Source organism: Balaenoptera acutorostrata, chromosome 1, assembly GCF_949987535.1.
Source record: "Balaenoptera acutorostrata chromosome 1, mBalAcu1.1, whole genome shotgun sequence".
NCBI lineage: Eukaryota > Metazoa > Chordata > Mammalia > Artiodactyla > Balaenopteridae > Balaenoptera > Balaenoptera acutorostrata.
The window spans coordinates 109,032,810-109,057,577 of record NC_080064.1 but is presented as its reverse complement, the minus strand read 5'-3'; the positions used below and the strand labels follow the sequence as shown (position 1 = coordinate 109,057,577).

Sequence of the window (24,768 nt, the reverse complement as noted above, 5' to 3'; positions counted from 1 at the left end):
CTTGCGCCGGGAGGGGGGCGCAGATAACTTTCCGATCCGAAAAGCACGGAAAGGCGGAAACAAAAGAAAACCAAAAACCACACAACGATCCGTCATGCCAACTAAGCTAGGGGGCTCGGAGAAGGCAACAAGGCGTTCCGGGGGCGGCGGGGCCAAACAGAAGGTTGAGGTTCAATTCGGGAGCTAGAAAGCGTAGAAAGAGGGTTTCGCGGGTAGCGCGTTCCAAGGGAGCGAAGGGCTGAGGAGGAACATTCTGACACAGTTGCGCTCAAAACTGACTCTCACTCTGAAAGAAAGGAAAAACAAGGCAGGGAAAACTGTTGGCAAACTGGACAGTAGAAAGGGAGGCGGGGAGGCGGGGAGGCGGGGAGGCGGGGAGGCGGGGAGGCGGGGAGGCGGGGGGATACTGCCCAAGCCAATCAGTGGCGCTAGGGCCGATGACGTCACAGCCAATGGACAGCCAGCGCGGGACTTTCAATTATTGTCCCGCCCAATCGGGAAAAGACTGTGCCTATAAAGACCGCTGCGGCGGGCTGGATCCCGGTTCCTCTCCTTGTGCAGCGTTGCGCCGGCGAGCTCGTGTCTCGTTTCGCTATGGCCCGTACAAAGCAGACTGCCCGCAAGTCGACCGGTGGCAAGGCCCCGCGGAAGCAGCTGGCCACCAAGGCGGCCCGCAAGAGCGCGCCGGCCACCGGCGGCGTCAAGAAGCCGCACCGCTACCGGCCGGGCACCGTGGCCCTGCGCGAGATCCGGCGCTACCAGAAGTCGACCGAGCTGCTGATCCGCAAGCTGCCCTTCCAGCGGCTGGTGCGCGAGATCGCGCAGGACTTCAAGACCGACCTGCGCTTCCAGAGCTCGGCCGTGATGGCGCTGCAGGAGGCGAGCGAGGCCTACCTGGTGGGGCTGTTTGAAGACACGAACCTGTGCGCTATCCACGCCAAGCGCGTGACCATCATGCCCAAAGACATCCAGCTGGCCCGCCGCATCCGCGGGGAGCGGGCTTAAGCAGTGTGCGCTCGGCTCGAGGTTCCATCATATCCAAAGGCTCTTTTCAGAGCCACCCACAACTGCACTTGGAAGAAGCTGTGCCACTTGTCCGTGCTCTCCCGGCGGGCCCTCGCATACCCCGGGAGGAGAGGCCGTTAGAGCGGGCAGAGCGTTAGGCTCCAACAGATAGGCTAAAGAAAGGCCAGGTATCCGGCCTAGTCCCCTGCTTGCTGGCCGCCTTCCGGGGTGTCAAGATCTGAGTGAGTTTGGTCAGTCGGCTTCTCTGGACTGGCGAGGTTGTCGCTGCGTTCTTGGGCGCGGCCAGGGCGCCCAGTTTCGCTTCTTGGAGGCGGCCACGGGTCCTCCCGTAGGGTCGGGCTCTTCTAGGGCGTCTTCTTAGTCGACCGTGGCCCAGAGCTGTAATCTGTCCCGGGAGGGGGAAGGGGTGGGGGTGGGGTGGGGGAGGGGGAGGGGGTGGGGGTGGGGGAGGTTAGACCAGGCGGAGTCACTAGGGGGCGCTCAGGATTCGAGGACTTGAGCGCGTGGGGGCTGGCCTTCAGGCATTTGAGAGCCGCGCGCATGTCTGACCTCCTCACCCCCGCCGGAAAGGGCCCCGCCCCGCGTGGCTCTCCAGCTCCGGAGGGAAATCGCCATCTCGGTCGGTCCCGCCCCGTTTCTGCCGGGGGAAATGTGGCATTTTGGGGGTTCAAGTGTCGGTAATTTGGGGCCTCACTCCCACCCTCTGCTTCTAGTCAAAACCCGGGTGTTGGATGGAAGGGTGTTTGTACAGATCCTAAGGCCACTTTCGTGAGCTGGGCGTTAAACAGATTGCTTCTTTCCTGCCGAGTTCACAGTGAGACTCACTCTACTCCGTGAAGTAATCTCTAAAAGCTTCAACCTGTGTTTGGATTCTCTGCCCAGACTTGGTAGTGTCTCTACATGTTTTATTCAGACATGTGGGAAGTCGGTCCTCAGGTTTTGGATTACTCAGCGAAAGAACAGAAGTGGGGCTCTGAGTTCAAGTTTGGGGAAGAGATCAAACAGGCAGAACATGGTCCTCCTTTGGGGAGAGGAAGTTACCCACTGTTAGGAAACAGTGAGAATGGAGGCCTTAGAGATGATTCTTGTACCATTTGGGAGGTGGAAGTGCAAGGCCTCTAGTGGGCAGTGACGTGGGGCAAGGTCTTGTAGAGCCCATCCCCACAGATACAAAGGCTCTGACCCATGGAGCTCAGATACAAAGGCTGTACAGGTCTTAGGTGACACCTCTTCTTAACCTTCTCAGTCACTTATCTGAACTTGGAAAAGGCCAAGACTTATGTTTTCTGCTTTGTCTCAGCACAGTGCCAGGTTAAAAGCATTCATTATAGAGATAGTGAGAAATCACAGAAGGGAGAGGGAAAAGGAAGGATATTTACTTTTTGTTTGTTTGTTTGTATTTTAAGCTTTAGTTATGTCTTTTGAGATGTGTCAGAAAAGGGGGGAGCAGTGTAGGGACTGCGGCCCCTCCTGCTACAGGTTGCTGTGTGTTTCTGCTCCAGGGTCACAGCAATTTCCAGAGCATGCCTCTGGGTCTCTGCCTAGACCCTTATTACCTGCTTAGACCCCCAGTGCAGGGTGGATCCAGGGCCTGGGTCTGTACTCTGAGTTAAGAAGTAGTGAATTCAAGGGCTGTGTGGGGCACCAACTTTGCACCCGTCATCTCATCCATCCTCACGGTAAAACTTTCAGGGACATACAGACATAGGGCTCTCTGAGGTACAGCTTGAGGTTCTCTGGTGAGTGACTTTGTCCAGCATCTCAGGTTCAGGAGCAGCCGAGCAGACCCTGGAAACTGCAATTTCGTGTCAGGTGTCAATGCTCCACATCCTCTGCCTGCCTCTGAGATCACATTGCTTTATTTTACCAGTCTGGGCACCCTTAACATCCAGGAAGTCTTTCTGTATGAATCTCAAGGGAAGTTTAGTGGCATTTTTGATATCCAGTCAGGAATAGAATAAAATTTTGTGTTCCTGTCACTGTAGAGACCTACCCTCACAGCAATCTAAATTGATTTTATCACCTGCTCATGGGTTACAACCTGCAACTGCAAACCACTGCAATAGAGAAAATTACAAAGAATAAAGTAAAATCATCACTCAAACTAAAAAATTCTTACTGTTCTGTTCAACAAGAAGCCTGGCTGGGGCTTCCCTGGTGGCCCAGTGGGTAAGACTCCGTGCTCCCAATGCAAGGGGTCTGGGTTAGATCCCTGGTCGGGGAAATAGATCCCATATGCATGCCGCAACTAAGAGTTCCCATGCTGCAACTAAAAAGGTCCTGAATGCCACAACTCGGTGCAGCCAAAATAAATAAATAAATAAATAAATAAATAAATATTTAAGACTTGGTGCAGCCAAAATAAATAAATAAATAAATAAATAAATAAATATTTAAACAGAAGCCTGGCAACTGTTCATAGCTGGAAGCATGTATATGAGTTTGCAGAAATGGGAACCAGGTCCTTAGGCTCTGTGAGCAGACATGCACTATAATGAAGGCGAGCTGTGGTAGGCAGTGGAGAAAGGTGCAGATGAATTATCTGGAAGGTCAGAGGGAAAGGTCAGGTTTAACCGAGGGACCCACGGAGCTCTTCTTGTAGGACAACTTGAGGTGGGGTTCAAGAAAAAGACAAGGAGAATTGTGAGTGGTGGCTGGTCCACAGGGTCCAAGGCCAGAAATGGGAAATGACTTTTCAGGGGTGGGATTTTGAGGCCGGCTTATTGGGGGTCTTGAATGCCAAACTGGGGAGGGGGTAAATTTCTCTGTAAACAGTGTAGGGGGAGGGATTATAGAAGAGGAAGCAACAAAATTAACATACCTATGTAGAGATGCTCATAAATACTAGTAATCAGAGAAAGGCAAATTAAAGCAATAATGAGATAATCACTTTATACCTGATACTCTGGCCAGTCATGGAAAGTTGAATAATGCTAAGGGTTGGCCAGGATGGAGGGCTTAGGTGGTTGGTGCCCAGCTGGTGGGGTGTGACCTAGGGCAGCCATTCTGAAGAGCAGCCTGGTACTTCTTAGGCCAATTAAGGTTATACATCATGGGAACCAGCAACTCTGTTTCTGGGTATTCATCCAAAAGAAATTCTCACACAGGTCTATCAGAGACCATGACAAGTATGATGGAACATTAGAAACAATGTGGGCATTCATCACTGGAAGAGTTGATAGAGAAAATGTGGTAGACACACTCCATGGAGTGCTCTGCAGCAGTAAGAGACAGTGGATTATATGGATACATAACAATAAGGACAGATCTTAAAAACATAGTTCTGAGAGAAATAAGGACATGAGATCTAAAAGAATATTATTTATGAAAATTTTAAAATTAATAGATTTTGCAATCACACATAGAAATTAAAAGATACTTTAAACATAGTAGAATGGTTTTCTGTGGGGGGTGATGGGGAAAAGATAGGGAAATGGAGACAAGAGAGTAAGAAAAGTGGGGAACGCCCAAACGGGGCAATGCCTTAAGCAGGTGGGTAACATAATCAGGGCTGTGTACACGGAGGGTTAATCTGTAGTGGAGGTGCAAAAGGAGTCAGAAGTGAGCAGCAGCCAAGGAAGGCGGCCAAGTCCCAGGCCTCAGGGATGTAGCAGATGAGAGGTGCTGAGCATGAGGAGAACAAGGCAACCAGCCACAGCAATGGACTGGAGGGAAAGTTTTGATGTTATCGCAGGTAGAAGATTGCCTGAACCTGGATGGGGATAGAAGGAGGTGGTTATGGCAAAAAGTAATCAAAGGTGTCTCGAGACCTTCCTGCCTGAGCGACTGGGAGGATGAGGCCACCATCACAGGAGTAGGCAGCCTGGGACGGGGAGCTGCTGAAGCGTTCAGGCCACACTGGGTCAGAGTTGGCACCGGGCAGAGGCAAGTGGCCATGTCCTTCAGGCAGCTGGGATTGTGGATCTGGAGGCGGAGCTAGAGACCAGCTGGATTTTCCTATCTGCCCAGAGGAGCTAGAGGAACCAGTGGGAGTGCTTGGGAAGAGCTTATAGGGAGATCAAAGAAGGGGCCTCTCAGGAATCTACACCACTTAGGGATCTGGTGGGGAAGGGAAGCTAGAGTAGAGTTTTGTCCTAAAAGCAGAGGAAAAATATCATGAGGAAATTGGATCAGATGATTTCTTGGGTCTTTTCCAGAATCAATATTATATGGTTCTATTAAATAAATGTAGCAAATGTATTAAAGATCCTCAGATTATTTGGGGTTTTCAAATTTTAGACAAATATTTTAGTAAGATTCAGGAGCATCATAATGTATCAGAGAATGCCAAGTTACTTAAACTGCATGAACGTCAGTTTCTTGCTTTGAAAATGGGGATAACTACCTTTTGGGGTTGTTCTGAAGATTTGTAAACTATGCAAACTATATAAATGGTACATAGTAGGTATTCAATAAATGGGAACTATTACTCATTATTCTCTTGCTTAAAAATTAATTCAGGGACTTCCCTGGTGGCACAGTGGTTAAGAATCCACCTGCCAATGCAGGGGACACGGGTTCGAGCCCTGGTCCGGGAAGATCCCACATGCCGCGGAGCAACTAAGCCTGTGCGCCACAACTACTGAGCCTGCGCTCTAGAGCCCGTGAGCCACAACTACTGAGCCCTCGCGCCACAACTACTGAAGACCATGCCCAGAACCCATGCTCCACAACGAGAGAAGCCACCGCAATGGGAAGCACGCCCACTGCAACGAAGAGTAGCCCCCGCTTGCCGCAACTAGAGGAAGCCCGCGCGCAGAAACAAAGACCCAACGCAGACAAAAATAAATTAATTAATTAAAAATAAATAAATTTAAAAAAATAAAAATTAATTCAAATCAAAGAGTGGTATCTAAATTCAACTCCAATGGCCACTTCATGGTTAGAGAAACCAGAGGTTGCTGTGCCTCCTTCCATCTCCATCTATTTTCTCCTTCAATCCTGCTGCCACCATTCTTGTCCAGGGCCCTATAAGGCTTGCAACAGCCTCCTAACTCATTTCAATTTCTAATTCTCTGTCCCCTTCAGTCCACCTTGCACACCTCAGCCAGACCAACCTTCCCAAAATATCACTCTCAACTTGCTCAAGAATCAACAGAGATCTCCAGGCTCTATTCTACTGTGTCTAATCTCCTCTGCTTGATTTCAAGGTTCTCCAAGATTCATCTCTTTAGGGTGTGGTGAGCCCAGCTGAAAAAAAAAACACTGGTATGGAAAATCACCCAGAGGATTGCCTGCTGAAAAATAGACATATGTGTAGTGAATTCTTTCCCTTTTCAATTTATAAAATTGAATTCTTTTTAGCGAATTCTTTTCCTTTTCAATCTATAAAACTCTATTTTTTAAGATTTAACTAATATTTATTGTCTGCCATGTGCCAGGCACTATGCTAGCCATTTTGAGATGGTTTATCCCACTTCCTATATTTTTAAAACATTGAGTGTTTTTTATAATAAAGACTTACAAAGGAAAAACAAAATGGCTCTCTAGATTACTTCTGTTGATACACACACACACACACACACACACACACACAATAAAAGTGATACTTTACTTGAGAGAGAATCCAACAGCATAGAAAGGAATAAAATGAAAAGCAAAATCCTCCTCTTCCCAGTCTCCTACTTTATTTCCTCTTCATAATGGTAACAACTGTTACAGATTTCTTATATGTACTTCCAGAAAAATGTTCTATTTATTTACCAATACAGTTCTATTTATTTACCAATGTTCTTTTAAGACAATTTACACAGAAGACACACTATCCTGCCCTTTGTTTTCTTTTTCCTTAAAAATATATTTTATCTATAAGTGAAATATATAAGTGAAAAAAGTATATATATATATTTTTTATATAAAAGTGAAAAAAGCAAGGGGCATGACCTTGAGATATATATATGAAGTCCTTCTATCTCAACTCTTACAGATATAAAAGTGCCTCTGAATCAATCTGCTTTATTCTTTTTAAAGGATGCACAGCTTTCATTTAATGGTTATTTCTTAATTTATTTACCCAGACTCATATTAATTAATATTTAAGTATTTTCCAGATTTTTGCCACTAAAAACACTGTTACAACTTATTATCCTTGTACATATAATTGGGGTACATTTTCAGTATATCTGAAGGGTTTTTTTGATAGGTGTTGCTAAACTGTAAGCTTCCAATCTAAAAGTTTTGGTACAACTGGCTCTGGACATTAGCAATTAAATTTGGTCAGTTTGTTATTTAGTTCTGAATCTCACAGTCCCTCTTAGACAGGATGAGCAAAATGTTAAGTGTTTCCTGATCTTCCTGCAAAGTTTCTTTCTTAAGGCCGTGGGCCCTCTCCAACCAATCAGAATCCCTGCTCAGGGCTAAACTTTGTGAACTCACGATTGAATTTTCCTCAGTCAGGTTTTGATTTTGGATTTGTGTTTCTTTGATTGATTTTCCCCCCTCTTCTCTTCCTTTGCTACTTGGATTTTGTGTTTAATGGTTGGGAAGTTTTTGTATTCAGTCTTATTGCATTGTGAGGTGGTAGAAAAGGAAATGAAGGGCTGGTGGCCACTCGTATGAGAAAATTGAACTTTGGCAAAGTTAAGATTTGCCATGGTTCATATAGCCCAGACTATCTTCCTATCTATCTATGTATCATCTATCTATCTATCTATCTATCTATCTATCTATCTATCTATCTATCTGTATCTTCTGATTGTCTGGGGTGCGGGGAATTGTACATTCTTATTTTAAGACATCCGAAGAATTCAAAATGTTCAATGACTATAACAAAAACCAACATCCATAAATCACTCAAATTTTTGTGAACATTCTTCCTGATAATTCTCTATACATCCATACATATTTATATATACTAGTAATATTCTGCATTAATGATAATTCTATCCTTTTGGCTCAAGTAGAGAAATAACATGTTCATCAATAGATAGAATATAAAGTTCGGAGTAAAAGGTTTCAAAGGAAGCAAATAAGAATGTTGTGAAAGATGACAGGAGCATCCAGTCTTCTAGAGGATAATGCTGCTATTCAGAGAAACAGGGAGCCTGGAAAGGAAAGGTAAGACTTCAAACTGGTCCATTGTGAAGTCTGATGAGCCAGTGGGACACTTAAGTGACCATGGTAATGGAAGTAGACATGCAGACTGGGCAAGAATCATTTGTATACATATATCCTAGTGGAAGTCCTGAATTCACCCAGGGAAGGAAAGACTTGGCAGCCAGGGCTGGCTTACAGAGAGTATTTGAGCCACTCAGGGGTAGAAATGGGAAGAAAATTATTTTGTTAGCAAATCAGAGCATTGGGTCTTCCCTGGCGGTCCAGTGGTTAAGACTCTGTGCTCCCAATGCAGGGGACATGGGTTCAATCCCTGGTCAGGGAATTGAGGTCCCACATGCCCCGCAACACGGCCAAATAAAATAAAATTAAAAAACAAACAAGCAAAACAAAAAAGCAAATCAGAGCATTAATTCCTCACTGTTACAGATAGTTAAGAACAACAACAAAAAAGCCATTTATTAACACAAAAATATGCATAATGCATATACTGTAATTCGGCAATATTCAAAGGCTGGATATGACTAACAGAGGATTCGGTCATGTCCTATTACAATAGTATTTAATGGAGTAGACGAGGGGGGAACAAGGATCATTATTAAAATCACGGTAAAGAAGATGTATAATTAATGTTTAAAGGACAAGATCTTGGAGAAATTTAGGAGTAAAAAAAAGAAACATATCCACTGATTACAAAATTCGATACTGTCAAAAACACAAACCAGTAGAGAACAAATGTATGGACACCAAGGGGGGAAGGCAGCAGGAGTGGGGTGGTGCTGTGATGAATTGGGAGATTGGGATTGACATATATACACTAATGTGTATAAAATGGATAACTAATAAGAACCTGCTGTATAAAAAAATAAATAAAATAAAATTTTAAAAAAACCCCACAAACCAATAATATTTAGTAAAACAAGCTAACTACATTTTTTATTCATACTTCTTTTTTGCTCCAAATGCTTTTAGGAAATAAGCTATTTTAACTTTTTCCTCCTGTAATATTTTGTCCTACAAAAATTTTATTAGGATCATTCACCTAATGTTTTTCTTTTCCATCAAAGAAAGCAAAATTTAACATTATGGTAAAAAATTAGGGCAATATATACCCAGATTCTAAATATTTTTGTTTGATTTAAAGAAAAACTGTTACCTAGATCAGTCGTTCTCAAACTTTAATGTGTTTCAGAATCAACTGAAAGGTTTGTTAAAATACAAATTGCTAGGCCTCACCTCCCAGAGTTTCTCATGCAATAGGTCTGGGGTGAGTCCAAGATTTTGCATTTCTAACAAGTCCCAGGTGATCTGATGTTCCTAGATTAGAGACCACACTTTGAGAACCACTAGTTTAGATAATGGACATGTTCCCCCACCCCCTTCCTTTATTCTTTGGTTTCTCTTCAAACTTTTGATATCTCCTTCTCCAGAGTATCTCAGTGAGGATCAGATATATTCAATCTGCATTGCCTTTAAAGTTAAAAAAAAAAAATCACAGTGATATTTGAAATACAAATGCCTTCAGTTGCAGTTGAGATTTTGATTTAAAGGGAAGATGAAACATCTTGACCATTGAATCCTCTTATTTATTTCTCACTTGGACATCTTCACAAATGTTATTCTTGCCTCTCACCCCCTGATCCTCCCCCTCCCCTTTACTGTATCTCTTAATAGGATGCCGGGCATTCGGTTCCTTCCTTTTTTTTTTTTTTTTTAATATTTATATATTTATTTATTTGGCTGCACCGGGTCTTAGTTGCGGCATGTGGGATCTATTTCCCTCACCAGGGATCGAACCCAGGCCCCCTGCGTTGGAGCGCCGAGTCTTAACCACTGGACCATCAGGGAAGTCCCTCGGTTCCTTCTTACCAGTCTGACACAAGCCCGACCTCCACAGCCAAGCTTGCTCATTTCCCAGCAGCCAGTGACTTCTGTAGTGTTGAGTCCTATGGTAATCATCGGCTACATTTCTCATCATACCGAATATGTGCCACCATGTACTTTTGGGCTGTGTATGTTAGTATGTATGTATTGTATATGTATGTATTTATGTATTATTTTTATCCCCTATTCTGATAATAAGCTCTTACAGGCAAGTCTCACGTGCTTTGACTTTCTGGCATTTCCATTACTAAGCACCATGTTTTAAACCTAGCTCACCAAGTGTTTGATGCTAATGAGAGCTGCCAAATGTGGAGACGAATAAAGCAATAGCTGGCTTATCTTTTGGGAGCCGACAGAACTTCTTCTGTAGGATTTTTTTCTTGGCTACATACAAGCCAAATTTAGCTGTAAAATCATAAGCCTAGATAGAACACCAAAAAAAAATCTTTTACTTGCAAATGTAATAGCTGCAAAACTATAATTAGGTTTAAGGACCAGAGGCGTGGACCTACATTTCAATTCAAATCAAGGTGATTTAGAAGTGATAGTATAGAGAATGGCTTCACATATATATATAAAGGAGAATTTGCCTTGTCAAAAATTAAATTGTGCTTTCTGTATTGATGGTGGGTATGTTTCTGCCGGTCTCTTACTCTAGGCTATAACAGGCCCTAATGGAAAAGTCACATACCCGAACTGTTTCTTGAAGACTTGCTTTCACATTAAGGTTATATAGTTTGCTCAGATTTTACATAAGGTTCATACTTAGTTGCTTCTGCATTTGTCTCTTTGTAATGTTATCACTGAAAGACAAACCTCATAAACTAAATTCTCCCTTAAATGTAGCGTACGCATGCACGCACAGGCACTACTCTCAGCAGATAATTGTGAGGGGCCTTTAACACCAAAAACACAGGAAACCAAAAATACTTTTCATACGCTAGCCAGATAATTTCCAGATGTACTTAAGTATTGTATTAATGAGCTCATCTCTGGTCTAACAACCTATATTTGTTTCATTTTTGAATGGTTGGTGGGTGGATTTGGTTTTGCTAGTGCTTTTGCACCTTTCGAAGTGAGGAGACTGTAATGACACAATTACCCAATGTGAGCACAGCGTTAAGCGGCCCAGCCCAGTCCCTCGCTGTAGACCTGGTAAATGAAGCCCCCACACACCACTTTCCGCAGTCTGGTCCAACGATTACAAATGATACACGCCCAAAAGCGAACTGAAAAACGCTTTAAATCTGGAGCACGTATAGCCTTTCATGTTGGCAAAAATTGAGGCAGGCAAGTGAAAGGCAGCTTTTGGTAAGTGACTCGGGTTTTCAGGGCTGTTAGCACTTTTGTTGGGCATCGATACCTCCTAGACTCCTGGTCCCACTACTAACCAACCCCCAAATTCAAAGTTACCTATACTTCAGGCAAGTGTCTAGCTCTGCTGATGACTGTGTGGTTGGCCCTAAAAAGGGCCTTTGAGATTGTCACGTAGCACAGAAGCTGCAGCTTAGCCTCCGAAGCCATACAGGGTGCGTCCCTGCCGTTTGAGCGCGTACACCACGTCCATGGCAGTGACCGTCTTGCGCTTGGCGTGCTCCGTGTAGGTGACCGCGTCCCGAATGACATTCTCCAGGAACACCTTCAACACACCTCGGGTCTCTTCGTAAATGAGGCCGGAGATACGCTTGACTCCCCCGCGCCGAGCAAGGCGCCGAATGGCGGGCTTGGTGATGCCTTGGATGTTATCTCTCAAAACTTTGCGGTGGCGCTTAGCGCCACCCTTGCCCAAGCCTTTCCCGCCCTTCCCTCTTCCCGACATAGCAGATGAGGTCTGAAAACACCTTTGAGACAAGCAAGGTCGGCTTTTCCCCTTATATACAAGAGTAGCGGACCAGATTGAAAACCGAAAGCGCGCGGGCGGGAAGCTGTCCAAATGGGCCCAGCCCGCTCGACATTTCGTCATTTCTTTTCTGCTGTTTCCCTATCCCTCCTTCACCCTCCACAGCTCTCTCTAATGGACTCTCACCGTTTATTTTTATTTATTTATTTAACTTATTTATTTCTGAAGTATAGTTGACTTACAATTTTATATCAGTTTCAAGTGTATCGACAGCGATTCAATATTCTTATAAATTAGACTCCGTTTAGTTATCACAAAATACCAGTTACATTCTCTGTGCGGTACGATATATTCTTCTAGCTTATTTATTTTATACATAGTAGTTTGTATCTCTTAATCCCCTACTCTTATATTGCGCCTCCCCCCTCGGACTCCAATCTTTTAAAAGATCTATTTGCCAGAGTCCCCGGGAGAATTCGGATCCCAGCTTCCGGATCCCGTCGCTGTTTTCGCCTCTGTCTCTCTCCCTGTGTGCCCCCAGAAGGCATTAAATTTAGGCTAGGAAGAAAGGAATAGTGGAGATGACCAGAGGAAGAGCAAATGGAATCCGGAGACGGAAAGGAGAACAGAGCACCAGCGCCGCGTACAACACCGACAGAAGGATCCCAGGCTTCGGAACCACGGTTACATAAAACTGCAGTAAAGGCGTTTCCCACAATTAGACTGACAAACCCGGTAGGCGATCTCAAGAGCAGCGGCACCTTGGATGTGCGTGGAGGGGGAAGCAGGGAGAGCGCCATAATACCCGAGTCTCGGCTCTGTTTTGCTGATACGAGGCATGGAGTTTCACCTCATCTACGAGAAATCAGATCCTAGGAAAATTGGTCTGTATACTGCAAGACTTCTAACATGGAGGTCAGTGAATCCAACTCACAGTCATCCAAAGCTCTGCTGAAAGAAGCAATATATATATAGAAAGAAGACTGAAGGGCCTCTGTACCTCCGTTTCTACAGATCCTCTAAATCCGACCCTTGTTTTCAGCCAGAATTCAGTGCCCAAATTGAGGCCCTACATGGAGCTAGCAAAGTTTGCTGGATTGGGTTTCACAAGAGGACATCTGCTCCATATTGAGAGTCATTACCAGAAACTTCCTTATGAAATCGGGGTTCTACTGATAACACGTTCATTACCAGGGCCTTCTGTAGAATACAGGAGGAGATGTGGTTTCTGCATCAGAAATAATTCTGTTTTTTTCTGAGACATTATTATTTTTTTGATATCTTTAAAAAAATAACGACAACAAAAAACAACTTATGTTCCTTCTTTCAGCTCTCCTTTAGCTCAACCTTCTATATGCTAATGAATCTTAAATCTATATCTTTATCCAAACTTCCAGGCTCCAGACATGTAGATTCTCCTGGTTGTTCTTTAGTCATTTTAAACTCAAAATCTCCAAAAATCAAAATGTTTAAAACTTAAAATCTCCAAGGTATGAATCTCGTGGGGGCTGAGGGAATATCTTCTCCTCCCCCAACCCCATAAGAATGGGGTTCTCTCTCTGCTCTTTGGATGGTGCCACCATGCATCACATGCCTAAATCAACACCCTGGAATTCACAATAGATGTTGAAGGGTAGTAGCATATGCCACCCCAAAACATGACTGTAGGAATTCAGGACATGCTACCTCAAAATATGCTGCTTTGGTGTATTGATTATTTTGAGCCGTAATACTTTGAAAAACAGCAAATGCAGGGACAGACTTTCTTTGAACTCCCCTTATCTGCCTAAAGACAGATCCTTGGAAAGGACCTCAGTTGACAGAAATCCCGTCCCCAGGTGGTTTCATCAACCAGGGAAGATTGACTCTTGTCACAGGAGAGGAGACTAGAAGTCAACACCACACTCAAACTTTGTCACAAACTATCATACCTCCCATCTATTCTAAGGGTCCATTCATCTTTCCTAAAAATCATTTACTCTCCCTAAGAGGCCTACCTGACCCCTCTTTCCTGTTAATCTTTGTTAATTTTCAGACCCAGCCAGGGACCCTAAGGGGGTTCAAGGAAAAATTTTCCTCCCCTACACAACCCCTCACTGTACAGTATAGGCAGTAGTGTTAAGGACTGGTAGAAAAGAGGAAGTGTTTATCAATGAGTAGGATGTTGGGGGAATGAGTTTAGCTCAGAATGGGGTAAGAAAAAAAGCTCAAAATCATGGCTTCTCAATTTGGTCTAGGGCTGCAGGCCACTCAAAATGAAAGGGAAGAAGGCACATGGCCTGACTAACCCACAAACCAAAGATTCAGTCTCAAAATGGGGTACTTGAAGCCCTGGCGGTGCTTGAAGTCAAAAACTAAACACAAACTGTCTTTCTGAAACATATATTTTAATTTAGTTCACTACTTTTGTATTAAAAAGAAACACATGTGCATACAAAACATTATATGCCTAATAATTCACTTACTAACATTTTCTTTTGCCTGTTTATTCCCTATGGTAAAATTTAAGCTTCTCATCACTGTTTTCTTCCCCTCCTCAGTACTAAATAGTGAAATTTCAGTGCTGTCTCAAAACTGCAGATTCTTATTATTTCTGATGAAAGAAACTTCAGAAATATTAAAGGAGAAAAATATTCCCTCTTCCTCACAGCTGCAGCAAAGCAGAGGTTCTTCTTTTTTTTAAAAATTAATTAATTAATTTTTGGCTGTGTTGGGTCTTCGTTTCTGTGCGAGGACTTTCTCTAGTTGTGGCAAGCGGGGGCCAGTCTTCATAGCGGTGCGCGGGCCTCTCACTATCGTGGCCTCTCTTGTTGCGGAGCACAGGCTCCAGACGCGCAGGCTCAGTAGTTGTGGCTCACGGGCCTAGTTGCTCCGCAGCATGTGGGATCTTCCCAGACCAGGACTTGAACCCGTGTCCCCTGCATTAGCAGACAGATTCTCAACCACTGCACCACCAGGGAAGCCCAAGAGGTTTTTCTTTATTATAAACTTGCTTCTGATAAAGTGGTGTATTGAGAATGCTCACAGGAGTATCACTCTATTGTCCAATGTGGAGAATAGGTGAAGTTGAACTAATATGAATCAGAATTCTGTTATTAAAGGTGACTTCTAAGGCAACCATATATCAGATTGTTATATTCAGAGAAATGTTACCTATGACCCATAATGATATACTATTCTGATAATCTTATTTGATTTGTTGCCCCGGAGTTAATATTTAAATTGGCATCACTGTTTTTGAGTAGAAATTCTTATTCAATTTCTTTATTAAGCCAGAGGAAGACTCTTGGAATTTTCTTATTCTCTACATTATAAAGGTAATATATGTCCCATTACTGTTAGATTCTATATAAATAGCTTGAGAATCTTTTTCTTGTTTAAATGAACACATCCATACAGCTTGGCCAAGAGTGCATACACTAAAAAAAAAAAAAAGAACATTTCAAAGAAATGTGTCATTTGTTTGGGCAGCTTTGGACTGTCATCGACACCTGCCCTGGGGTAGTTTCCTCTTCTGATGGGAATAGTTCAGTTGAGTAATTCGATCGTATGTTGTGAAGATTCTTCAGTGCTTTAAAATATACTCCAAGCCTGATTAAACTGGAAATCCATTATAATTTCATTCTTTTGCTTTAGTATATTACGCAGGCCTTGTTGCTTATCCAGGATGAGCCATAACTTCTCTGAGACTCAGTTTATTTATCTGTAAAATGAGGAAAATAACATCTATTTCACAGAGTTGGGATTAAATGAGATAGTGTATGTAGAGAGTTTTACAATACTGAGTACTGCTCTGTATATGTAAGACATCATTACAAAACCACCACAGGAGGGGGTAACAGTTGTTCACATCAGCTACACTTTTGTGCTGACATTTTGGCTCTTCTCCCTAGAGCAGGAGATTGCTGCTGCCTAAGGAGACTTCTAATATGAATCAGAATTCTCTTATTAAAGGTGACTTCTAAGGCAACCATACATCACAGATTGTTATAAAGGTAAGTTTCTATCTTGTGTCTAATTTTCAGGAAATCCTTTCAAAATCACTTTTATTTTATTTTGACTTCAGGAAGATGGTCATTCATACTGACACCATAGAGGTAAGTTTTGAGCCTCTTGGGGCTGCTTTTGTTCTCAGGCTTGAGATTTTATAAGATTTGGATGCAGTAATGTTTTTCTAATCAAATAAGCATATGAATAAAAGTTTTTATGTCAGTTATTACAATTTAAAGCATTGGTAACCTTACATAACTGCTGTTTTATTACATGTAATTTCCGAGAAATTCTTCAAAGCATATGAAATAAAAGGCAAAGGATCTTCAATTTCCTTACAGAGAATAGAAAAGATATGAAACTTTAAGCATCAGAAAACACTTTATTGAAGAAAATATGCTAGCAACTCAGTAATCAACGAAAAACTTATTTGCTTTCACACTTTAAATTTAAATCTGACTGATAAGCAACTTTATTTAAAACTCTTCACCACTGTAAAGGAGAAATTAATATTTCTGGTCTTATCGTCCGTTACTTAAAGCGTTCCATCTATAGGACCAAATTAGCCATTGATGGATTGAGGAGGAGGAAACCGCATTCCAAGGGGAAAAGGCTGAAGGCTCTACTCTGTAAATTGATACCGGTCAGCACGCAGCTTTGGCAGAGATCCGAATCAGGTAAACGTTAAGTTTAGTTTTTGGTTCCTTCAACCACATATTTTGTTGAACCTCAGTCATAATGTAACTCTAACTTGCTTGGCTCGGTGTCAGGAGCTAAATAAATGTTAGCTATGGGAGAGGAGTTACAGTAACTAGTAAGTGGAAATGCAGGCTGAAACCTAGGGCATGCTTGTATTTCGAAAGAACCTGCTAATATATAAATCCCAAGCGTGTAAAAACACTTTATAAATTACTCTTACAAACGTTACAGCAGTTTAAAGAAAAGGTCTGAAAAAAAAATCTGTGATCGGTAAGATTATAGAGAAATACTGGAAAGGGGAGGTTATAAAAGATTAGCATAACAATCTTCTGCCCAGTAAATAGGATTGATTTCTATCCAATGAGATTACATTTTCGGAAATTCCTAGTTTTTCTGGCCCAATCAAGATGAGGCTATGTCTATAAATAAGACTGCCTAGGGGCCGCTGAATAAAACGAGTGAGATATCATGGCCCGTACGAAGCAGACTGCCCGCAAGTCGACCGGTGGCAAGGCCCCGCGGAAGCAGCTGGCCACCAAGGCGGCCCGCAAGAGCGCGCCGGCCACTGGCGGCGTTAAGAAGCCGCACCGCTACCGGCCGGGCACCGTGGCCCTACGGGAGATCCGGCGCTACCAGAAGTCGACCGAGCTGCTGATCCGCAAGCTGCCCTTCCAGCGGCTAGTGCGCGAGATCGCGCAGGACTTCAAGACTGATCTGCGCTTCCAGAGCTCCGCCGTGATGGCGCTGCAGGAGGCGAGCGAGGCCTATCTGGTGGGGCTGTTTGAAGACACGAACCTGTGCGCCATCCACGCCAAGCGAGTGACCATCATGCCCAAAGACATCCAGCTAGCCCGCCGCATCCGCGGGGAGCGGGCTTAAGGCACGCGTTTTAAACTAGACGATCTAAAGGCTCTTTTCAGAGCCACCCATGTTTTCATAAAGAGCAGCTGTGCCAGCTTTAAGCTTGGTGAGTTCCTAATGCACAAGTGTTAAGGGTAAAGTGGGTCGGGGAGTCTCGCCCGTGCTGGGTGGTGAGGTTATGGAATTAAGGCAGACAGACGCTAGAGGGAGCACCAGAGGCAAGGTCTGGGTCGTGTCGGTCAAGTACTGCTTTTACTTGCTGGCTTGATTTCTTAGTCCAGAGCGCCAACCTTGCTAAACTTTGCAAGAGGATAGAATCTGCTCTACCAGTCGTTTGTAACGCGTTCCAAAGTGCTAGTACAAAACGTTAGCACAAATCTGAATACTGTAATTAAGTGACACTTTAGAAGGCCGTCGTTATGTGATAACTGTTGGGATGGCAATCTGTGTTTTCAGCCCGATTGTACAGTTACTAGAACTAGGCAGGATGTTAGGTAAAATCCTCGATCCCCAAGTAGTTCCTCGGGATTTCAACTAAGAAGAATGGGGGCAAGAGTCCCGAGATGTGTAAGAACCCATCTTCCTCGTTGCCTAAGACAGGGGGCGCAAACCGCGAAAAAAAAAAAAGAAAATGTGGGCTGAGGTATTGTTGCAAAAACCAGAACCAAACAAACTTCCACAAAGTAGTACAGAGGAGTAAAATGATGCAAAAATAAGAGAAAGTTAACTTGTCTTTAGCTGGCGCTTCAGATCTCCAAGTAAAAGTGAAAACCAATTAACAACAAAAGACCACAAACAGGTGAAACTACTTTTTACATAATTTAGTGGTGAGTGTGAAATGGAACATTTTGATTGGTTAACAAGACATTTGTTCTACGGGCCACTAAGGGAGCGCGAGCCGAACCTTATTTACATGGACTCCGCCCCTCTATGACGACACTGTTGGATATTAACCAATAAAAACATAATACTGTGCTAGTCTTCATTTGCATACAGGCTCTATAAGTAGCGCGTAACCAGGTTGTTTCGGTGTAGTCGGGATCACTTCTACTGGCGTGTGGGGATTCTCCTGTGCGAAAATGCCGGATCCAGCAAAATCTGCTCCTGCTCCTAAGAAAGGTTCTAAAAAGGCTGTCACGAAAGTGCAGAAGAAAGACGGTAAGAAGCGCAAGCGCAGCCGGAAGGAGAGCTATTCTGTTTATGTATATAAGGTGCTGAAGCAGGTTCATCCAGATACCGGCATTTCGTCGAAGGCCATGGGCATCATGAACTCCTTCGTGAACGATATTTTCGAGCGCATCGCGGGCGAAGCGTCGCGCCTGGCGCATTACAACAAGCGCTCGACTATCACGTCCCGGGAGATCCAGACAGCTGTGCGCCTTCTGCTGCCCGGCGAGCTAGCCAAGCATGCCGTGTCCGAAGGCACCAAGGCGGTCACCAAATACACCAGTTCGAAGTAAGCGTGAAAGAGACGGACTAGAACATCTTATTTTACCCCAAAGGCTCTTTTCAGAGCCACTTAAGTTATCGGGGAAAGTGGCTGTAAACACTTGATAAAAGGTGGGCTTAGTTGTTGGTTGGGTAGGGTGGGCCCATGATCACGAGTGCTTTTTGGATTTGGGGCTAGATTGGGACAGTGATTGAAGGTTGCCTTGTTAAAGTCTAGGACCTCCCATGGTCCAGTGGTGCCACCTAGTGGTATGTGTCTTGCTGCTGGTAACAAGTGATTGGTCCTTAAGATGGTTCCTACCTAGTCTGAGTCCTCAATGGGAGCTTAGGTACGGAGGGGCGGGGAAGGGCTGTCTCTTATTATTAAACCAGTAAGCAAGTTGGGTTTTATTTTATTCTAGAGTACAGATAGAGAGTCCTATAGTTTCCCCAGTTCCCGCTGTTTCTTAATGTTTTAATCTATTTTTAACATATACCTCTAGGTGTCTGTCACAAACTTTCAACATCGCCAAATGCTTTAGTATGTTGGCCTACCTGTAAATCCCAACCTGGCCCAGTGACCCTCAACTAGATAGATTTCCCACCCCACCCCCTCCACCCCCCCATCACCCCCCCCATGGGATATTGGCAATATCTGGAGACATTTTTGATTGTCATCACTTGGGGAGAGGGGTGCTACTGGCATCTAGTGGGTAGATGCCAGGGATGCTGCTAAACATCCTATAATGCCTAGGAGAGCCCCCACTACCAAGAATTATTTGGTGAATGACGTTGACCCTTGCGCCAAGGTTGAGAGACCCAGTGCCCAAAGACTTCCCTTCCTTCAGGATTTTTTCCTTTCTGGGTTTAATCCTCATTTAGGTCAAACCCTTCCCCACTCCTACCCTGCTTTTGGTGAAAACTGAGCAGCACTTAACTTACTGTGCTTGTTTACAGGCCTCCACTGGAAAATTATCTTCTCCAGGGCAAGGACCTTGTCTTGGTTCTGTAACTTTCCTGGTTATAGGACCCACCTCCAAGCTTGCTAAACATACTTCCAGGTGCCTCTCCTGAAGTTCCCTGATAAGGTCACGTTGGAGGTGGGGGACTGGAGAGGTGGTTTTTAGTGTTCTCAGGTGTATTTTTTTAGAATAGATTTTGGGGGCATGGTGTACAAAAGGGCACAGTTAACATGTGGGATGAATTTCTAAGGCCCTCTCAGTTCAAAACTTGCATAACTCAAGACCAATCCCGAAAAAGGCTGGATATTTTACCAAATAAAATATACCCTTGAGGCAAAAGGAAAAATCTTAGCTTCCAATTCACTTGACAGTCAAGTTTTGAAATTAAGCCATTCCTAGTTAAACTTGGGGGAATTTACATGACTTTGTGCTTAAAATGAATTTTATTCATTTATAATGTAGGAGTTCAAATTTACATCTAATTAAAAGTTGCATAAAGTGGGCTGTATGTGATTTCTTTCTTTCACTGGGAAATTAAGATTCTCAGTGAGTCATCTTTCCCTAGAGACTATCAGACAAGGGACCAGGGAAAGATGACTCAACTGAGAATCTAAAATTTCTAGTTGAAAGAAAAGAAATCATTATACAACACACTTTATGGTAGGAAAAATCACTCTATAAGTGAGAACTTACATGTGCCAGACCCTGTGCTAGGTGATGGGGATATACAGGTGCTCTCCTTCCCAAGTCCATGAAGTGCACCTGGAATTTTATTTGTGACCAATTATATCAAGTGTCCTCTGGGAAGTTTTTTTTAAGTTTTAGTTTTACCCAATTTTCACTGTAACATCTTTCAACTTTTTAATCATCTGATTTTTGTAGATGGAATTCTTCATCGTTCCCTTTATAATCTGTGACTAGGTGTCATTATTTCTGTACTCCTCATCCAGGTTGTAACATTTTCTTTTCACTTTAATATGTCTCTTTAAACTTAAAATTTTCACATAGACTATTTTTTAGGGTTTTTCATTATATTGGAAAGCTCTGGCTGTCCCACCCTCTTGCCCGCAAAGCAATTTAAGTCACATTGTACTTGGCTCCTAGCATCTCAAACCTGCTGAAGCTTTCTTTGTTCACCATGGTCCTAGCTTGAGAGAAATTTTATCTTCTTGTTCCCTGTGAGATTCATTTTCTTTTGCAGAGGGTATAACTATAGTAAAGTATGGGAATAAGCCTTTTCTCAGTCATCCCAAATAAAATTTATCAGAAAATATTGTCGGCTTAAAATGTCCCATATCCAACCATACTCGACACTTCCACTGCTGTCTTCCCACTCCAAGCCACCATCACACCTCCCAGGTATTTGCAATGACTTTCTGACTGGTCTCTTTGCTTCTGCCTCTACCCTCACTCTATTTTCCACAAACCAGCTAGAGTAAACTTTCTGAAACCTCTAAGTCAGATCATGTCACTCCCACACCATCCTGCCCAACTGAAAATCCCCATATGGCTTCAGAGAGAAGGTCCACACTGATACAATGGCCCACATCCACCTCCTCTCTTTCCACTCTCCCTTTTGTTCTGTTTCATCACACTTGTCTCCCTGCTCTACCTCGAATACACCAAGGCCCTCCTATCTCAGGGTCTTTGTGCTTGCCATTTCTTCTTCTGGAAAAGCTTTTCCCCCAGATATTTATATGACTGGCTTCCTCATTTCTTAGGCTTCTGCTCAAAACTTCCATTACTCTTCAGTCCTTCCTTGACCAACTTATGTGAGATAGCAAGCCCACCTCCCTCTCTCCCCCCATTTCTTGGTACTCCTTGTCCCCATACCTTGCTAAATTTTCTTCCGTGTATCATCTGAATACTAATGTATTTATTATTTGTTTATTACTGAATCAGAGACTGCTACCCATAAAAGCTGTTCTTCTCTGCTTACTTTAACCCCCTGCTTTATGGGTGCATGGCTTCTCAATTAAAGGCTAATTTACCAGCTTTTCTTGCATCTGGGTTTCTTCATAAGACAAAGTTCTGAGCCAATGAGATATGAATGGAAGTGATACATATTATTTCTAGTTTGTGTCCTAAAAAGGAATAGATATGTGCTGCCCTTGCCTTTTTACCCTCTCCTCTGGCTGGGTTACAGATACAATGACAGGAACTATGGAAACCACTCTGGGCCCAGAAACAGAAGCCATGTGATGAGAATGGCAGAACTGTTCTACTAACCCTGGACATGAGAGATGAATAAACTTGTATTTTGTTTAAGCCACTTTTTTTTTTTAATATTTGGCACAATAATTTAGACTGTTCTCCGACCAATACGTTGTCTGACTCTCCTCCTACCTTATCAGAGTAAGTCCTATGAAGGTAGGTACTTTGTTTTGTTCACTGCTCTATGCCCATCATCTCGAGCTGTACCTGGAATAGAGTGGGCACTCAGTAAATACTGATGGGATGAATAGATTGATGAGGGAAGGAGTGGTTGAGAGGGAGGGCAGTGGGATTGCATTTATGAGATGCAGAACTCTAAGAGTTGGCTTTAACAAAAAATGATTTTAAAAATCTTTTGCCCTCTGAATGGGGAACAGAACAATACAGAGTGAAGGTCTAGGTGCAGTTGCAGACACCTGGTCCACAAATCAGTTTAGAAGCTTCATAGTGTAAGTTGTTGGGTATTTAAGGATACTTACCTACACTACCTCAGAAGCAGTAAGAGGGTAAAGGAAAACTTTTGTTTCCTCTACTATTCTCAATACTTCTGGCCACCAAGTATGTGGGTTTTCCACACCAAGCAATCCTGACATTAACTACGTGGAGTTAGCACAGACCCCACAGGTTAAGGGCTCAGTCCAAAATGATTGCCCCCCCACCCTCTATACCAACTTCAGATGCCAATCACAAGTAGTGGGTCCCTAGGTTACACACACCTCTGTCAGTCTTGGCTATAGATCAGGAGTTCCCTCAACCCCCTCCTCAGATTCAATAATTTGCTATAACAGCTTACAGAACTCAGGGAAACACTTAGGTTTACCAGTCTATTATAAAGGATATAGTAAAGTATACAGATGACCAGCCAGATGAAGATGTACATAGGGCAAGTGTCCTGAGTGCAGGAGCTTCTTTCCCCGTGTAATTGGGGTGTCCATGTGGCTTCCTGGCATGTGGATGTGTTTACTGACCCAGACGCTTTCTGAATCTCATAGTTTGGGGGATTTTATGGAGGCTTCATCAAGTAGGCATGATGGATTATTAACTCAACCTCCAGTCTCTCTCCCCTGGAGGATGGGGGGTGTGGGGTTAACAGCTTCAATCTTCTAATCATAGCCTGGCCTTTCTGGTGACCAGCCCCTGTCCTGAAGCTACCCAGGAGTCCACCAAGAGTCGTCTCATTAGAACAAAATATGCTCCTATTATCCTGGAAATTCCAAGGGATTTAGGAGCTCTATGTCAGGAATTGGGGTCAAAGACCAAATATTCGAACAAACGATGTTCTTAGCACCCCTATCACTCAGGGAATTACAAGAGTTTTAGGAGCTCTGTGTTAGAAACTGGGGGAAGGATCAAACATACATTTATTATGTCACAGGCCACCCCCTGGTCTCTGGCCATGGACCCCTTAATAGCAAACCAATTATAAAAGTCAAAAGATACTGGCTGAAAGGCAGTGTACTGTAGTAGTGATGGGCATTAGCTTTGAGTCCCAGCTAACCCACCTAAGAGCTATATGACCTTGGGAAAGTTTCTTTACTCTTCTGAACCTCAATTTCTTCATCTGTAAAATGAGAAAAATAATGGAACCTACCCTCAAGACTTGTGAAGATTAATTGAGAGAATGTACTTAATGCACTTAGTACAGCAGCTGGAACATGGCAAATATTCGATCAGTGTTTCTCCCATTATTGTGGCTGGGAAGGCACTTGCATGAGCACCCTTGTACCTCCAGAGCACATTTCCTTCCCAACAAGTTATGCTTTAAGAAATTTCTAGTGATTTGAGAGTCAACTCTCTAAGCATCTTGCAGTAGAGCAGTAAGACCTTCTTTATCTTAAAAACATCCAAGAAGGCAATGCTACAATTTACTTGTTGGGCCTCTGATACTGTAGAATCTTTAAATATCAGCTATGTGTCCCAAAAGGGAAAAAAAGAATTAAATAATAAAAGACCTTATTATTTCTAGTGTCTGTTACTAGTGCTCTGTAAAGACCAATATAATCTTTGGCAAATACCTTTTAAAAAAAAAATCAGATGATGTTTGCAATACTTCCCATCAATGCTTTCAGAAAAAAATGAAATACTTTCATCCTAATACTTCTTTCTGATTTCTGAGTTGAAAGCTCTGAATTTTGAGGCTTTAACACAAGAGCAAGCCAAATGAATAGAAATGATATAAGGCATACTATCAGGTAGCACAGAGAAGGACACACCTTATAACCAAAAGGAGAATGTGCAGATATTTGGGAAATGTTTAATTAGAAATTCAAAAATGGGCTTGGTGGAGTCAGGTTGATGACTTCTGAGTTCTTCATTTCTGCTTGTTAATGTACTTCATGTTTTTCCTCTCAGTATTTTCAAGATGAAGCTCCTGTTCCTGTCACTATTCAGGAATGAAAGTTTCCCCAAGAATATAAGACTTTCTTATTCAAACTACAGTCCAAGGAGTGGTAAACAAGTAAGATGGCAGTCCCAAGACCTCAATATTTCTTTTCTTTGACCAAGAACTCATTACACAATGGATGAGATATTTCAGATGGTTCTGCTAAAAAGAAGCATAAGAATCTAGAGAGTATCACTATCAACCAATCCAAGAAACTTTGCTTTAGATGGCCAAAACCAGAAACAGAGAGCAAAGTAAGAGAACTAATAGAGCTTGAGCAGCTCTTTAGCATTTTGCCTTGAAGGATCCAAACCTGGATGCTGATCTATTGTCCCAAGGATGGTAAAGAGGTAATGGCTTGGGACTGGCTGAGTATTTTGAGAGCGAGAGAGATTGACAGATCAAGATCTCAGTTGATCTTGGGACTG

General features: G+C 43.2%; 3 protein-coding genes across 6 annotated transcripts; 2 read left to right on the top strand and 1 right to left on the bottom strand.

The window, feature by feature from the left end:
* The first annotated feature begins 505 nt into the window (after window positions 1-505).
* On the top strand, window positions 506-17,387 carry LOC103017730 (uncharacterized). The gene is made up of 3 exons (XM_057553106.1): window positions 506-995; window positions 1,597-1,703; window positions 16,956-17,387. The coding sequence occupies exons 1-3, from the start codon at window positions 595-597 to the stop codon at window positions 17,369-17,371; spliced, it is 924 nt and encodes a 307-aa protein (XP_057409089.1). The 5' UTR covers window positions 506-594; the 3' UTR covers window positions 17,372-17,387.
* On the bottom strand, window positions 11,471-11,782 carry LOC103010675 (histone H4). Its single transcript, XM_028165447.1, has one exon. The coding sequence runs from the start codon at window positions 11,780-11,782 to the stop codon at window positions 11,471-11,473; it is 312 nt and encodes a 103-aa protein (XP_028021248.1).
* Window positions 17,388-17,411: 24 nt separating the features above from the next.
* Window positions 17,412-24,485, top strand: LOC103017256 (histone H2B type 2-F). 4 transcript variants are annotated; one of them, XR_009008306.1, is made up of 3 exons: window positions 17,414-18,809; window positions 19,739-22,113; window positions 24,310-24,445. XR_009008306.1 is itself a non-coding variant. In XM_057546344.1 (2 exons), the coding sequence occupies exons 1-2, from the start codon at window positions 18,433-18,435 to the stop codon at window positions 24,455-24,457; spliced, it is 525 nt and encodes a 174-aa protein (XP_057402327.1). In that variant the 5' UTR covers window positions 17,412-18,432; the 3' UTR covers window positions 24,458-24,485. The 4 variants fall into 4 exon arrangements, 2 of the variants coding, with proteins under 2 accessions (XP_057402327.1, XP_007178004.1); XM_057546344.1 differs by lacking the exon at window positions 19,739-22,113 and having other exon boundaries at window positions 17,412-18,809; window positions 24,310-24,485; XM_007177942.2 differs by having other exon boundaries at window positions 19,739-24,431.
* Window positions 24,486-24,768: the final 283 nt, after the last annotated feature.